Here is a 14,989-nt window from a genome sequence, read left to right on the forward strand (position 1 = left end):
TGTACAAAAAATAATGAAATTAATTCTCGACTTTTTACACTGAAATCAGTATTTCACAAATGACCTTACTATTTCTCGTTCTCCTTTAGAATCCTGTCCCTTCTTAAGGCGAAGTGGTTTACAAAAACATCTAACTCTTGGTGCCTGTTCTGCTCATCCATCCATCCATCTTTTGGTAACTGCTTATCCCGGTCGGGTCGTGGAGCCTGGAACCTGTCCCAGCTGATGGGTGAGCGATGGGGTACTCGAGGTCACCCGTTCATCGCGTGGCCAACCCACGATGCCGACCATCCATGCTTCTGGGCAGTTTAGAATAACTAGCACACACAAGGCCCCGGGCCCCCAGATGGATTTGAACCCAAAACATCCTTGCTGCGAGGCGAGAGCGCTCACCACAACCCCGGGAAATCTGCAAGCTTGTTTGGCATGTTCCTATTGCTCTCTGAGCTTCGATCATCATGGCCTTCCTGGATTTGACTCTTTGCAGACTAGTGGTTTGCCCTTTATGGGATGTCACACAAGGCTGCAAAATACGCAGCGAAACCATCCAAGACCTTTAGAAATGAGCACACAAAAAATACTTAGCCACTTGAACAAGTCATTTTTGGGATCTGTGCATGCTCTCCAGTGAACATGATTTTGAGCACATCTATGCAACATTAATTACACGTTACCTCGTGTACTCATTATGTACCACGTGCAGGCAAAAGTTTGGAAGTTACACAAGACTCTATCCCTCACCAGACGAGAAATAAAGTGGACGTTTGTAATCGGACTCTGTGACGTGACGCTGGAGGATTGGAGGACGTGATTGGTGGGCGGCGGCGGTATATATCCGTCACACTTCGATCCCACCTTCTCGCCAGTGGAATCATCTCAGCTTCTGCACCTTCAGGGCAGACGAGTACGCGAAATAAGTGAGTATTACTCCGTTTCGTGCGGGGCGTGCGTGTGCCGTTATTGGAAATGGCATCTCCGCGTCATGTACTTTACACGCGTGTACTTGTTGGAACGACACTTGGTCGGCGAGCCGAGGACCTTTCGGGCTGTTCTGGCCCGACTCCGTGTCATTTCTCCGCCGCTCAGCTGTATGCCTACGTGGACTTGGCGAGCTAGTAGAACAAACTGCAAGCTAGCATGAACTCGCTAGCTAAAGCTAAGGTTAAACTTTTCCAGGGCATTGTAGCATTTGTGTTAAATTCACACACAGTCCACGGTTACGGGCGATGCTTTCATCTTACACTCCGCTGTCAACGGCCTTTTTTTCCTCCCTGCGGAACGTCCAAGGTGCAGCTCGGAAGTTCTGTGTGCGGCTGCAAAGTGAGCCGAGCTACGCGTTAGCCGAGCAGCTACGTGTCACAGTCGCAGACACCACAGGCAAAGTTTTTAGCAAGTTTGCTAACATGCTAGCTAGGGGGTTCGGAGCTAATGTTAGTGATCCATGCTAAAGCGATCACTATTTAGGAGAAGAGGCACAATAAACGTTATATCCGTGTCCATGACATATTAATCTTTCCGTGCATTTGTGTAGTTGATCATCGCAGGACAACGTGACGGCAGCTAGCATTAAGGGGAATGCGTTGTTGGCCGCTGCCGGCTCCTTTAGTTGGTTTGGCACCGCGTTAGTTAGCGCTCACGCTATCCGGCTACTTAAACAGTTAATCTGGGATTAGGACTTCTGTCGTACAGGCCCGAAGGCTTGTCACGCTGCTGCTGCTGCTGCTGCTGCTAATGTAAACGCAAGTTTAGCTCGCTGAACCAGTCGGTCAACATTAACTAGCAGTCCGGCCGCCGCACATGATCTCGTGTGTTGGTCAATATAAAAGCACAAGATTGTCCCAAGTGTGTGGCTGTTTGTTTTTCTTTCTGAATTCGAAGCTCATGGATTGTATGCTGTAGTTTTTAGTCACCAATTTAAACTCATTACTGTACCCATGACGCGGTAGCAGAGGAGTCAGCCGTGGCTTCAGGGAGTTGTAGTTCTCATAGTGGTTAAGCCTGGGGGATTATTCCGACTACTGGGATGGAGAGAAGCAACCAATAATGCAGTGGACAGATCTGTCAAACGCCTCTGCCTGTGGTACCAAATCCAAAGTAGACCTCTGGTAATCATTATTTGGTGCTTGATCCATAATAAATATGTATTACAATTGCGTTAATGATATCTGCCTCAACAAATTAATCTAGTGCTCATAAGAAGCTGCTGTAAGGAGTTCTGTGTAAACTTTAAACCATGCTTGTGATCAATGAGGGATGAGGTGAACTGGAGCTGAGAAACTATTTCAATACTACTGATCCCCCCCCCCCCCCCCCCCCCCCCCCCCCCCCCCCCTCTGTTGTTTTCAGGCAAAAGCTGGCAGGCTGACGGGAACTTTCACCTTTACAGGACGGATTATCTGGTAACTGACCATTTTGCTGGTAGGTTTTTCCAGTTATTGGCATAGAAGGCCCCCCGTCGCGGTAGTTATGTAATAAAAACTATGTTACAATACAGCTGTTAAAACTCAACCTTAAAAATTATGTTGCAATACGATCCACTATTGTTTCATAGGCCTCTGTTATTGCATTTAATGAACGATATGTGCTTCCTTCCGTTTTTAAATGAGTCAAAGTTGAAGTAAGAATACGTCACTGCTACCGTGGTGTAAACTTGGCTTTGCAGCATAGTCATGATAGGAAAAAGACAAAAGTTGTCTTGGTCTCTCGACTCGGACATCCATCCTTGTCATTAAGGGTTTTCTAATGGTAGCTGTTCTGGAGTTTAGTGGAAACGCATCATTTTCATAGTACTTGAGCTCCCTCTCAGTGATCAGAAGGGGCAAAGTTTCATCTCCAGTCTCTAAATAGACTTGGTTTAAACAAAATCAGATAGTTCTGTTGTCATGCAGTAGAAAGCTAAAGTTCACTTTTAATATTGGACAATGCTAATGATTGAGTTGTATCCAAATATGTTCAAGTCATTTATTTGATTTGAAACGGGTAAGACTTTCTATTAAGCTTCGGCATGACTTTCATTCCGCCCTCCATTGATGTACTCTGTGATGTGTTGCGCACAACCATTGTAAACCAGCTGGGTACAGCATGTTTCCAAAAGCAGTATATTAGGCATCCGGAATTCTTCTGTACAATTTCAACCCAAACTTGTTTAGAATCAGTGCAGTGTTTTCTGTTTTTATTTAAAAATGTTTTTATAAGTTTTTTAAATCATTGTTTGAAAGAAATTCAGATTTACTAAATAGTAATTAGTGCTAATTTGAGCAGCCTTAACTTTCTGAAGCCTGACTAGAAGGATGCCAATAACAGGGTTTTCTTAAATGCGTAGGAGAAGCACAGCCTTGTAAACTGACTACCATAATATTGACGCTTGAAGGAAATTTCCTTGAATTTAAAGGCCTATGGGGGGCCTTTAAATTCAAAATCATTTGAATAACAGTAATAGTTTTCTGTTCTTTCCAATAAATGTCAGACTTGCTTAGGGGCAAAATCCACCATCAAACTATTCACATTCCTTTGCTTTTGCTTTTTTCCCCCATCAAATGGGCAGACCAACAAAGTGGTGATGTCTGATTTTATAGATTGACTTTCATCTTTTATAATGAGATCAAATTTCAATCCCCGTACCTTTTTCTATTAGTTTCTGCGTCACCGAGCAAAATTAACGAGTGCCAATGAAACACAGTCAGCGTTTTCAAATGCATTTAATCCAGAAACCAAAGTAGCTGGAGTTCATCTTTTTACAAATGCCATGGACAAGAAAATTGGCTTTGCATTTTAGATTTATGTCGGTGGAGTTATACATTAATCCGATCCGACATGGATGTTCACTGAGGGCACGAAAGAAAACCTGAAGTCATCACACAGTTGGAGTATGCTGTCATTCATTCCTAACTTTGAGAGTAGATGTGTGATTGGGCCGTGATCGGCACGGCCTCTGTTGATAGTGAAAATCTCAAAGTCCATCAGCTTGTATTCCAAATATGTCATGTGCCACATCAGAGGTGACTGTTTGACAATCATTTTAGTGACTGGTTTTTAACACTCCTATATACTATTAGCTATTAATACATTTATTTTGTTTTAAATAAAATACATTTTTCACATCCATATGTCATTGGCACTGCTCATCATGTTAAAACATTTGTTTGTGTAGCCTAGATTTAGAGTACCAGAAGCACAAGATTGACTGTAAATGGTGGAAACATGCTACAAAATATAGATTTTACAGCCTGGATTTTTGGCGTTATTGAAGTAACAAAAACTCATTGCAGTTTTATGACAATCTGTGATCAAAAAAAAAAAAAGAGAACCCATAATTGGGCATCATTAACGCAAAATCTTTCATGTCAGCTCTGTTTACGGAAAAAAGGAAAACCATGACTAACATTTGAAAAATCTTCAATACAACCAAAATTGTTCCAAGAATCTTTTCGGTCTACATTTTATTGAAAGGAGTTGGCACCATTTTAAGTATTATGCTGCTTCTATTATGAAATGTATTCACGTGAACTTTCCTTTCAGTGGCACACTCGGACTCTGTTGGCGTGGGATCTTAATCATGAGCTCAGTCGCTGTACTTACGCAGGAAAGCTTCAATGAACACCGCAGTGGGCTCCTCATGGAGCAGAGCGGTGGTGAGTACTCTGCTTCGATGGCTGCGCTTGGTAGGTGAAGTGCAATCATAGCCATGAGCTGCCACTTTGTGTGTTCAGTTCCTGTGGCAGGAACCGGTGCTGGAGTGGAGGAGGAAGTCCTTCCTACTTACAAGGATGCCTTCCCACCTCTGCCTGAGAAGGCGGCCTCACCTGAGGGCACCCAGGAGACGACCAATGCCTGGACATCCAAGATCCGTCCTCTCAAGTCTTCTATAATCACCCAGGTACAGTAGTGTTTTTAAAATTTTAAAAACTTCTTAGAACACTTCCTACTTTTCTTTTTCTAAATAGAGTTGGTAATTTAATAATTTCATAAGTTTTGCGTGTATTTGTTTTTTTTCTTGGAAGTCTGCATGCACTTCGATATCCACCTCCTTATGATGTAAACGCTGACGTTTTTCCGTCCGATAGCAAAATGACTCAAAAAGTTCAGGGAATGTTTACAGGAACAGATGGTGATGATCCAGAAGAGATCCTGGATTGTGGATCAGTTAAAAAAAATTAGGTAGCATTTCAGTCCATTTGTTTCTCAATATCTCGGTTGATTATTGACCGATGTTTATGGAATGTGACAGGACCCCCCCCCCCCCCACCCCTACATGACTATCTCGCCACCAATTTTATCAGGATCGGCTCCAGAATGACGTTAGGAAAAAATATTACATTTTAACATTGAAACCCCAATTTATGGATTGAAAAAATGTAATACTATAATAACAATATAAATACACATCGAGTCCCTTCCACTTTTCACGGTTGGTGTATAAAGATAGCAAGAACAATTTATAACCTTTTGGTGATGATCCAGATCAACATGTTGACGGTGCAAATCTAATTATGAGGGGAATGAGCTCCTTGGCGGAGGTCTGCGCTCTCTGAGTGCTTTTCTAGTTGATGTGGTAGTTTCCTTCATTTCCACGGACAACCTTTCCCTGTAAACACTAGAGGACCCTGTGGTTATAAAAATTTATGTAGCGGGAAATTGTATCTTAAGCAACATGGAAAAATGGGTTTCGCGACCTGCTGTCTTTGATGTTTTGGATAAAGAAGCATATTTGGACATAAATGTTTAAACAAGAACAAATAGCATTTCTCTTGTTCAGCTAATTTGTAGCATGACAAGGTTATAGGTTTAGCTTTTAGGTAATGCACTAGTTGAGCAAGTCTAGAACAAAATCACAACAACATGTGGTGTTAATGTAGTGTCATTTTTGAGGGCCAAATTTAGTTTTTTGCCACTGGCACAATGTATGGTGGATGATTTTTACTTTTTATATTTGCTCTTCTAAGGTGCAGTTTCAACTGTGTTTTGGGATTACCTTTTAAATTACATCAAAGCAGTTCTGATAGTAACAGTAATTTGTATTAAATGTATGTCTTTTTTTGTTTTGTTTTCCACATTGAATCAGGTTTTCCATGTGCCTTTGGAGGAGCGCAAGTACAAGGACATAAACCAGTTTGGGGAAGGAGACCAAGCGAAGGTCTGTGTGGACATCATGCATAAGACCGGAGCCCACCTGGAACTCTCCTTGGCTAAAGATCAGGGTCTCTCCATCATGGTTTCTGGAAAGTTGGATGCTGTGATGAAGGCCCGTAAGGAGATTGTGTCCCGACTGCAGACTCAGGTCCAGGGAGCTATCTTTTTCAGCAGAAAACGTGTGTGGCATTGTTAGTTGGAAGCGATAGTGACATCTGTATATTTGATCCCTTATCAGGCTTCAGCTACTGTTGCCATCCCCAAAGAGCACCATCGTTTTGTCATCGGCAAAAACGGGGAGAAGCTTCAGGAGTTGGAGCTCAAGACGGCCACCAAAATCCAGATTCCACGACCTGACGACCCCAGCAACCAGATCAAGATCTCTGGTACCAAGGAGGGCCTGGAGAAGGCGAAGCATGAGATCCTGTTGATCTCTGCTGAGCAGGTAGCGACGAGTAGCTTACTTCGGAGGTACCGGTACCTCCCAGATACGGCAGCCTTAGAATACACTCTCGGTGCTTTCCTCTGACCCTGGTTCCCTTAGGACAAACGTGCTGTGGAGAGGGTGAACATCGACAAGGTGTATCACCCATTCATCACCGGTGCCTACAATAGGCTGGTAGGAGAGATGATGCAGGAGACGGGAGCCCGCATTAATGTCCCTCCTCAAAGTGTGAACAAGACGGAGATTGTTATCACTGGGGAGAAGGAGCAGGTGGCCCTGGCTGTGGTTATGATCAAGAAGATTATTGAAGAAAAGGTATGAAAGCATCAAACACATTGGTTGCCTTTGTGTTTCTAGATTATGGCTATGGGGGGGGGGGTTGAACATATGAAATGTAACTAATCTATTTATTGCAATGCAGAAGAAGAATGCAACCACCATTGCGGTGGAAGTGAAGAAATCTCAGCACAAGTATGTCATTGGCCCCAAGGGAAACACCCTGCAGGAAATCTTGGATAAAACTGGCGTCTCGGTTGAGATCCCACCAACTGACAGCGGCTCAGAAACTGTCATCCTCCGTGGGGAGCCGGACCGTCTGGGTCAGGCCCTCACTGAAGTTTATGCCAAGGTAGGGTTTATATTGATCTTTGTCCTTAGACATTTGAAGAGCCTCGGAGGAATAATTGAGAGCAAGTGTATCACTTTTGTAGGCAAACAGCTACACTGTTTCCTCGGTCTCAGCTCCTTCTTGGCTTCATCGTTTCATTATTGGCAAGAAAGGGCAAAACTTGGCCAAGATTACGCAACAAATGCCCAAGGTATGTTGGAGAAATAATGTTTTAAAGCCGTGCTACTTTAAAATGCACTTTAGATATCGGTTGTAAATATGTTGTCATGCTCATTGCATTCAGGTGCACATTGAGTTCACTGAGGGAGAGGAGAAAATCACCCTGGAAGGTCCCACCAAAGACGTGCAGATGGTGCAGACCCAGATTGAAGCCATTGTTATTGATTTGGTGAGTCTTCTCTTTCCTGTACCACTGGTTTCTATTTTGTCAAGGATATGTTTTGGAGTATTTAAATGATATAAAAGAGAGCGCTATAAAGTGGATTAAGGCTCAACATGGGAAAGTCCAGACAGTAAAGCAGCATTTAACACTATTCGTGTTTCTCTCTGCTTTTGCCCAAAAGATAAGCCGCATGGACTACACAGAGATCAGCGTGGATCCCAAATTCCACAGACATCTGATTGGTAAAGCGGGTGTGAACAGTAAGTGCAGAGTTCCTGTTAAAGGAACCTCTACTATGTAAATACGTTGACAAAAACATGTAAACACTTGTTACAAGTTATAAAATCTGTTTTGTTTACAACATAAATTGATACATGGTGGCCGACATGTTTTCGCGTGCGCAATGCATTCTGGGTCAATGACGTCAGATGGTTGCAGCCCGAGCTATGCACAACAAACGAAAACAAATGTTAGTAGTGCTTTCCCACCTTCGTGAGATCGTCCACTGATCGCTGGACGACCCTCTCTACCAACCGGATGGATGGAGCCAACGTGCCATTGTAGTAAGTTGCAACAAAACCTGGGTTCTTCTCACAGTCTATAATTATTGATTTTTAATTTGCAGTCAACCGTATCAAAGAGCTGCACAAGGTGACCGTTCGCATCCCTCCTGACCATGAGAAGAGCTACCTGATCCGCATTGAGGGGGATCCCCAGGGTGTGCAGGAGGCCAAAAAGGAGCTGCTTGAGCTTGCATCACGCATGGTGAGCACCAACTTGAGTTCACTGGCAAGATGCTACAAATTGGATGGTGTTGTGTTTTTACTAAATGATGCTGTCCCATTGTAGGAGAACGAGCGTACAAAGGACCTGATTATTGAACAACGTTTTCACAGAGCCATCATTGGCCAAAAAGGGGAGAAGATTAAAGAAGTTCGTGACAAATTCCCAGAGGTGAGGAGGAAGCAGCTGGTGTGTGTAGATTGGCGGTTTGTCTCTACAAAACCCACAAACCACTTAATTTGACTTGATATTTGTTTCAGGTTATCATCAATTTCCCTGACCCAGCACAAAAAAGCGACATCGTCCAACTTAGGGGCCCACGAACGGAAGTGGAAAAATGTTCCAAGTTCATGCAGAAGATAGTGGCTGAAATGGTACATCGTTACTCACAAGTTGCCAAACTCTCATGTAAATATGTTGATGTTCTTTGTTAGGCCTCCTCGGCTACGCTGGGCGTTTACGTTCAGTGCTTCCTTTTGTCAGGTGGAGAACGGTTTCTCTGTCTCAGTCCCCATCTTCAAGCAGTTCCACAGAAACATAATTGGAAAGGGAGGGTCAAACATCAAGAAGGTACATATATTTTAAAAGCAGGATGTGGTTGAAGAAAACGTTTTAGTTGTTTGAGTTTGATTAGCCTTTTTTTTTTTTTCTAGATTCGGGAGGAAACAAACACAAAAATTGATCTGCCTGCTGAGAACAGCAACTCTGAGATGATTGTCATCACAGGAAAGAAGGCCAATTGTGAAATGGCACGAAATCGCATCTTGGCAATTCAGAAGGAGCTGGTGAGCTTATTAGGCTCTCAAAGTCTTTGGGTCTTCATGTCGCCACTGTGATTATTTACCATCTCCTCTTTTCCAGGCTGACATCACAGAGGTAGAAGTATCCATCCCCTCCAAGCTGCACAACTCCCTGATTGGGTCAAAGGGCCGTTTTGTGCGTTCGATCATGGAGGAGTGTGGTGGCGTGCACATCCACTTTCCCAATGAGAGCTCGGGGCTCGACAAAGTCACAATCCGAGGCCACGCAGAGGAGGTGGAGAAGGCCAAGCGGCAGCTGCTTGCTTTGGCAGAGGAAAAGGTATGTGTACATGGGATGTCAGTTAAACTTGCTAAACTGGGAACCATTTGAAGGGGGGGGGGGGGGCAGGCAGGCAGGCAGGCAGGCAGAGGGAGGGGTAAACTGCAAAGACTGTTTCTGTGGCTTTTTCTGCACACAACATGCGTCTTGGAAAAACCCTTGTAGCTGTTTGTAGCTGCAGTTCTACACATTTAGTCAAATGTAGAATCCAGTTTTGTTTTTAAATAAACTGTCATTGTTAACGTAAACATACATTTTTGCTGACTAATGCCTGCGCTTGACCTGCAAATTATATCTTCAAAAACAATTTTGTGAACAACTTTTCCACAGCAAACAAAGAGCCACACTGCTGAGTTGCGTGCAAAGCCAGAATACCATAAGTTCCTCATTGGGAAAGGTGGTGGAAACATCCGCAAAGTTCGTGACAGCACTGGAGCCAGGGTCATCTTCCCCACCGCAGAAGACAAAGATCAAGAGCTCATCACTGTGATCGGCACCGAGGAAGCGGTGCGGGAGGCCCAGAAAGAGCTGGAGGAACTCATAAAGAGTTTGGTATGAGACGAGTAAAAAATAATTAGATTCTCTTACAGATTTTTCATTGTCATTTTGCATTTATTTTAGATTAATTGTTAGTTTGCATCGGCGGTGTAAAATCATTTTATTTTTCTAATGTTACTTTGCATCAATTGAGTTATTGAATGTTGGTTTTATTTTTATTTGTATTGTTAAATTTATATTAATTGTGGATGATTTATGTACGAAGGACTCTCAACGGAAACAAGACCGCAAGGGCTTTTTTGAAATGCTCCTCTTAGACGGGATACTTTATTTGTACTGTGCTATGCGCTACTCTAACATTCTATCTAATAAATATATTCATATTCATTCATGAATGTCAAAGATATTTACTGCTCGTCCGCAGGACAATGTCATCGAAGACACCATGAGCGTTGATCCAAAGCACCACCGCTACTTTGTGGCCCGCCGTGGCCAAGTCCTCCGGGACCTCGCTGATGAATACGGCGGCGTGATGGTGAGCTTCCCTCGCACCGGTACTCAGAGCGAGAAGGTCACCCTCAAAGGAGCCAAAGACTGTGTCGAAGCAGCCAAAAAGCGCATGCAGGAGATTGTCGAGGACTTGGTCAGTAGAGACACGTTTCATTTGCTGAGATGATTTTATTGTGTCCCCTGTATTCCGGTTTGAAATTTACTAAATGTATTATTTGAACATTTGCTTTCCAGGATGCTCAAGTGACCATCGAATGTGTGATTCCTCAGAGGTTTCATCGTTCTATCATGGGCCCCAAGGGCTCTCGAATCCAGCAGATCACCAGAGATCACATGGTGCAGATTAAGTTCCCGGAGCGTGAGGACCCGCAAGGTAAACGAACGAAGGAATATTGGGATGACTTTGGACCAAAGGCGTGTGTGTGTGTAAGGCCCCTTCCTCGAACAAGGAAAGAAATCTCACCAATCTTCATCCTCTTCCCTCTTTCAGCAGGACCCCCGGCAGAGGCCCCTGTTCAGGAGAACGGAGAGGCCAACGGCGAAATGAGGGAGCCCATCGATCCAAATGCACCCAAGAAGTGTGATGTGATTGTGATTTCTGGTCGCAAAGAGCGGTGCGAGGCTGCTGTGGAAGCCTTGAAGGTATTTTATTATGTAATAAAGGAAAATATGAAGAATCTTCTGGTACAGAATTTACAAATACACAAGTTGTGGTTGTGCATGATGGAACCATGACACTCATGAGACGTCTCTAGTGAGCTGTTCCTGAAAACCTCCGCTTTCTCTTCTGGTTAGGCTCTGGTTCCTGTTTCTATTGAGGTGGAAGTGCCTTTTGAGCTTCATCGCTACATCATTGGACAGAAAGGAAGTGGAATTCGCAAGATGATGGATGAATTTGAGGTGCACATCACAGATTTAGTGTTGGCACAGTGATGCATGATGTTGTCCCGGCCTTGCTAACTTATAGTGACACCGCTGTCTACCTCCAGGTTAATATTCAAGTGCCTGCTCCTGAACAGCAGTCTGATAAAATCGCCATCACTGGCTTGGCCAATCACCTCGATCGCGCCAAAGACGGCCTCTTGGAGCGCGTCAAAGAGCTGCAGGCCGAGCAGGAGGACCGGGTTGGTATCGGTGACCTTTGACATTTGTACAGAAAGTTGGTGTGTGCTTGGGCAATGTTTATTATTCACATGCACTCGTGGCAGTTATCTTTCAGGTTGCTTTGAAGGCCACCGTCAGCATAACCTTCAATAAGGAAATGAGTTGATGATTAACTTTGCTAGTGTTGGTTTCGTTCAACTCCCTGTGCAGGCGCTCAGGAGCTTTAAACTGACCATCACTGTGGACCCCAAGTATCACCCCAAAATCATTGGCCGAAAGGGTGCGACTATAACAACCATCCGCACTGATCATGATGTCAACATCCAGTTCCCAGAAAAGAATGATGAAAATCAGGTATGACATTTCTGCAGAACTTTCTTGTTTCCCTATTGGTTTGCTTATTTTGACCAACGACTCGTGTAACCGTCATCCTACAAGTTATTCTGGACGAATAATGCATTGTTTATTTTGTCGCGTTGAATTTGTTTCACCACAGGATCAGATTACAATTGCAGGGTATGAGCACAAAGCCATAGCGGCGCGAGAAGCCATCCAGGCCATCGTGGATGAGCTGGAGGGGATGATCTCTGAGGACATCAACCTGGACAGCCGGGTCCATGCCCGTATCATTGGAGCCCGCGGCAGGGGAATCCGCAAGATCATGGATGAGTTTAAGGTGAGTCTGCAGCCAGCATCGCCGTACAATGAAAGGGCGAGAAAAAATATTCTGGAGTTACCACTTCATCTGAAGACGTACCAACATTTCCTAAGCCTTTCCAAGTTTTGTTAAATCTATCAGCATATTTTCTGTAATCCTGCCAAGCTAATGTGGTTAGAGTCAAGTAGAAAGCAGCTGACTGAGTAGTCCTGGACTTGCTTTTTGTGTAAAGTCACTTAAAGACCTTTTTCTTCTCTTCCCTTTTTCCTAGGTTGATCTCAGGTTTCCACAGAGTGGAGCTGCAGACCCAGACCTAGTGACGGTCACAGGTCGCCCTGAGCTTGTGGATGAAGCCATTGACCACCTCCTTAACCTGGAAGAAGAATATGTGAGTTTCTTCAAATGACGACTGTTGACATTTGGTGCCGTCTTTTAAAATCCTGCCTTCGTCCGTGTCGCTGCTGTCAGCTGGCAGATGTCGTGGAGAATGAGGCGAAGATGGCTTACATGAGGCCTTCCGGGGGAAGCGTTGCCGCTGTGGATGAAAATCGAGGCCCATCCAAAGGCTTTGTGGTGAGGGAGGCTCCCTGGACCACTGCCAATGAGAAGGTGAGGATTTTTCTTTGTTTTTCACGCTGTGTGATTTTTTTATTTTTTTTTATTTCCTCAATCAACATTGATTTTTATTTTTATTTCCATTTGCAGGCCCCTGATATGAGTAGCTCTGAAGATTTCCCCAGCTTTGGAGCCCCAGTGGCAACCAAAGCCTCCCCCTGGGGGCCCAAGCGCTTCTGAGCCATGCTGCTACAGATGACTATCACCTTAACCATGCACAATCTTCCCCTTCTCCCCCCCCCCCCCCCCCCCCCAGCTGACCCGGTCTGACCGCTTGCCCTATAAGTCTTCAGTTCTGAGAATGCGATCCTCTGTCTACTTAAATTCTGGCCTGGCCTCTTGCAGAACCATGACTCTCAAAGTGCTTTCACATCCTGTAGTTGACCTGTGAGCTTCGTATCCGCATTAACAGAAGTGAATAATGTTTAAGTTGGCAGTCTGGATAAGACTGGCGAGTGTTTATAAGACCTGGCATTTCATTGTGGTTTGAACTTTTTATACCAAATTTAGGCCGAACATCGGTGTTTGAGCTGCCGGTATCTTAGTTGCCTTCACAGGGTGGGGTATTGGAACTGAGTCGCGACGTGCATCAAGCATGATTCCTGTCCAATGACGGGCCAGCGGTTTCAGTAACCCACCCCTCTCCTGCTCTGCTCATGTAGCTGCGTGAAAGTTGTGTGTTAGCGCTCAGGCACTCTGTTGGTCGTTCTCTGTCACATCGCCATTCGTTCTTCAGTCGCCGCGCTTCTGTGGCTGCGCTCAACTAGCGGCGCGTACCTTTCAGCCTTACGAAGTGGCCGACTTCACTACGGGACGGGGAGCCGTCCTGGGCCGCTTCGGAATGGCGCCTACTCAAACTGCCAGATGCTTGGAGGTTAGGCCAGAACTAAACTTGCAACACTAGGCCTCAGCTCCAACGTGTCAAACGTCACACTAACTATCGAACAAACTGCTCTAAAGTGCGTCATCGCTCCGTGAAATCTGTGTGAAACGACAACATCTTGTGCCATATCTGTCGAGTCTTACTCATTCTTTGTACTGGGTCAGTGTCCAGACCTTTTGTCTTCCACTTGCTATGCAGATGGTTCTGTTAAATAGCAATGCCCCCCCCCCGGCTTTTCTTTCTTTCATTAAATCAGCCTTACAACTAGAAAGATACAAACCAAGATGAGATGTCACATTTCTATTGGACAGCTGAATGTTAACTGTTCTCTGGAAACTGATTGAACACGGCCAACCCCCCAGTAATGTCATTTCAAGAGTGCAGATTAAGTTTCCCAGATGCTAATTCAGCATCTACCATCAGCTTACCTTGGTTTATATCCTCCTTGAATTGAGTGAAAGTTTATGCAAATACCATTGAAGTGAACGGTTATGGATGACACTGGAAAAGAAACTGTCCAAAAAGTCAATAAAAATGGAAAATCTCGTGCATCTGTCTCTTTTGTACAGATATACTTTATTTGCTTGTGGAAGGTACAATGTATAGCGGACGCTCCAAAATCAGCTTCCTCCCACCGTTGACAGACTTGGTGAATAAGTGGATGGATGGATTTTGTGCTCAATAAAATATGACCCTATTTACCACTGATAACTCAGGTAATGCAATCGCCGAGGTTTGTCCGTCAGTCTGTTAGCAAGATGACTCAACGATGGATGGATCTTCATGGAATGTCCAGGAAATGTTGGGAATATTACCAGGAACCGATGATTGAACTCCTGGATTCTGGATCACTCTGACATTTTTGGTAACACTACCAAAAATGTATACAAACCAAACAAACAGTCACACTAACTATCGAACAAACTTTGGAATTGTCACCAAAGTTCAATCGTCAATGGAGTCAAAATGTGTTGGCCATGTAGGTTGGGGATGTCTATGTTGCCACTGAATTTTATCTGGCTCTGATCCAGAATGATCAAAACAAATAGTTATTAACACTGAAAACTCCATTTACGGAGTCTGTTAAAAATCAAATCAACTCCGACTCATTTCTTCTTTTCATGGTTGGTTTATAAAGATACCAAGAACAATCTAGAACCTTTTGCTGATGATCCAGATCACCATGTGGAAGTCGTAATTCTAATTTAGGGGCATGAGCTGCTTGGCGGAGGTCTGTGCTCTGAGTGCTTTTCTAGTTTTTGATTATAAAAAGT

The 14,989-nt window shown here is 44.2% G+C and overlaps 1 protein-coding gene across 2 annotated transcripts; it reads left to right on the plus strand.

Annotated features, from left to right (window-relative positions):
* The first annotated feature begins 865 nt into the window (after positions 1–865).
* On the plus strand, positions 866–14,264 carry hdlbpa (high density lipoprotein binding protein a). Of its 2 annotated transcripts, none has more exons than XM_068743037.1 (28): positions 866–917; positions 2,347–2,418; positions 4,519–4,631; positions 4,710–4,876; positions 6,062–6,277; positions 6,368–6,574; positions 6,674–6,889; positions 6,996–7,202; positions 7,285–7,392; positions 7,486–7,590; positions 7,766–7,844; positions 8,210–8,349; positions 8,434–8,538; positions 8,628–8,741; positions 8,851–8,937; positions 9,021–9,152; positions 9,229–9,447; positions 9,778–9,999; positions 10,370–10,588; positions 10,690–10,828; positions 10,946–11,097; positions 11,251–11,355; positions 11,445–11,579; positions 11,770–11,913; positions 12,056–12,235; positions 12,489–12,605; positions 12,686–12,826; positions 12,923–14,264. In XM_068743037.1, the coding sequence occupies exons 3-28, from the start codon at positions 4,556–4,558 to the stop codon at positions 13,010–13,012; spliced, it is 3,822 nt and encodes a 1,273-aa protein (XP_068599138.1). In that variant the 5' UTR covers positions 866–917; positions 2,347–2,418; positions 4,519–4,555; the 3' UTR covers positions 13,013–14,264. The 2 variants fall into 2 exon arrangements, with proteins under 2 accessions (XP_068599138.1, XP_068599139.1); XM_068743038.1 differs by having other exon boundaries at positions 10,949–11,097.
* The last annotated feature ends 725 nt before the right edge of the window (positions 14,265–14,989 follow it).

Source organism: Brachionichthys hirsutus, chromosome 9, assembly GCF_040956055.1.
Source record: "Brachionichthys hirsutus isolate HB-005 chromosome 9, CSIRO-AGI_Bhir_v1, whole genome shotgun sequence".
In the NCBI taxonomy this organism is placed as follows: Eukaryota; Metazoa; Chordata; class Actinopteri; order Lophiiformes; family Brachionichthyidae; genus Brachionichthys; species Brachionichthys hirsutus.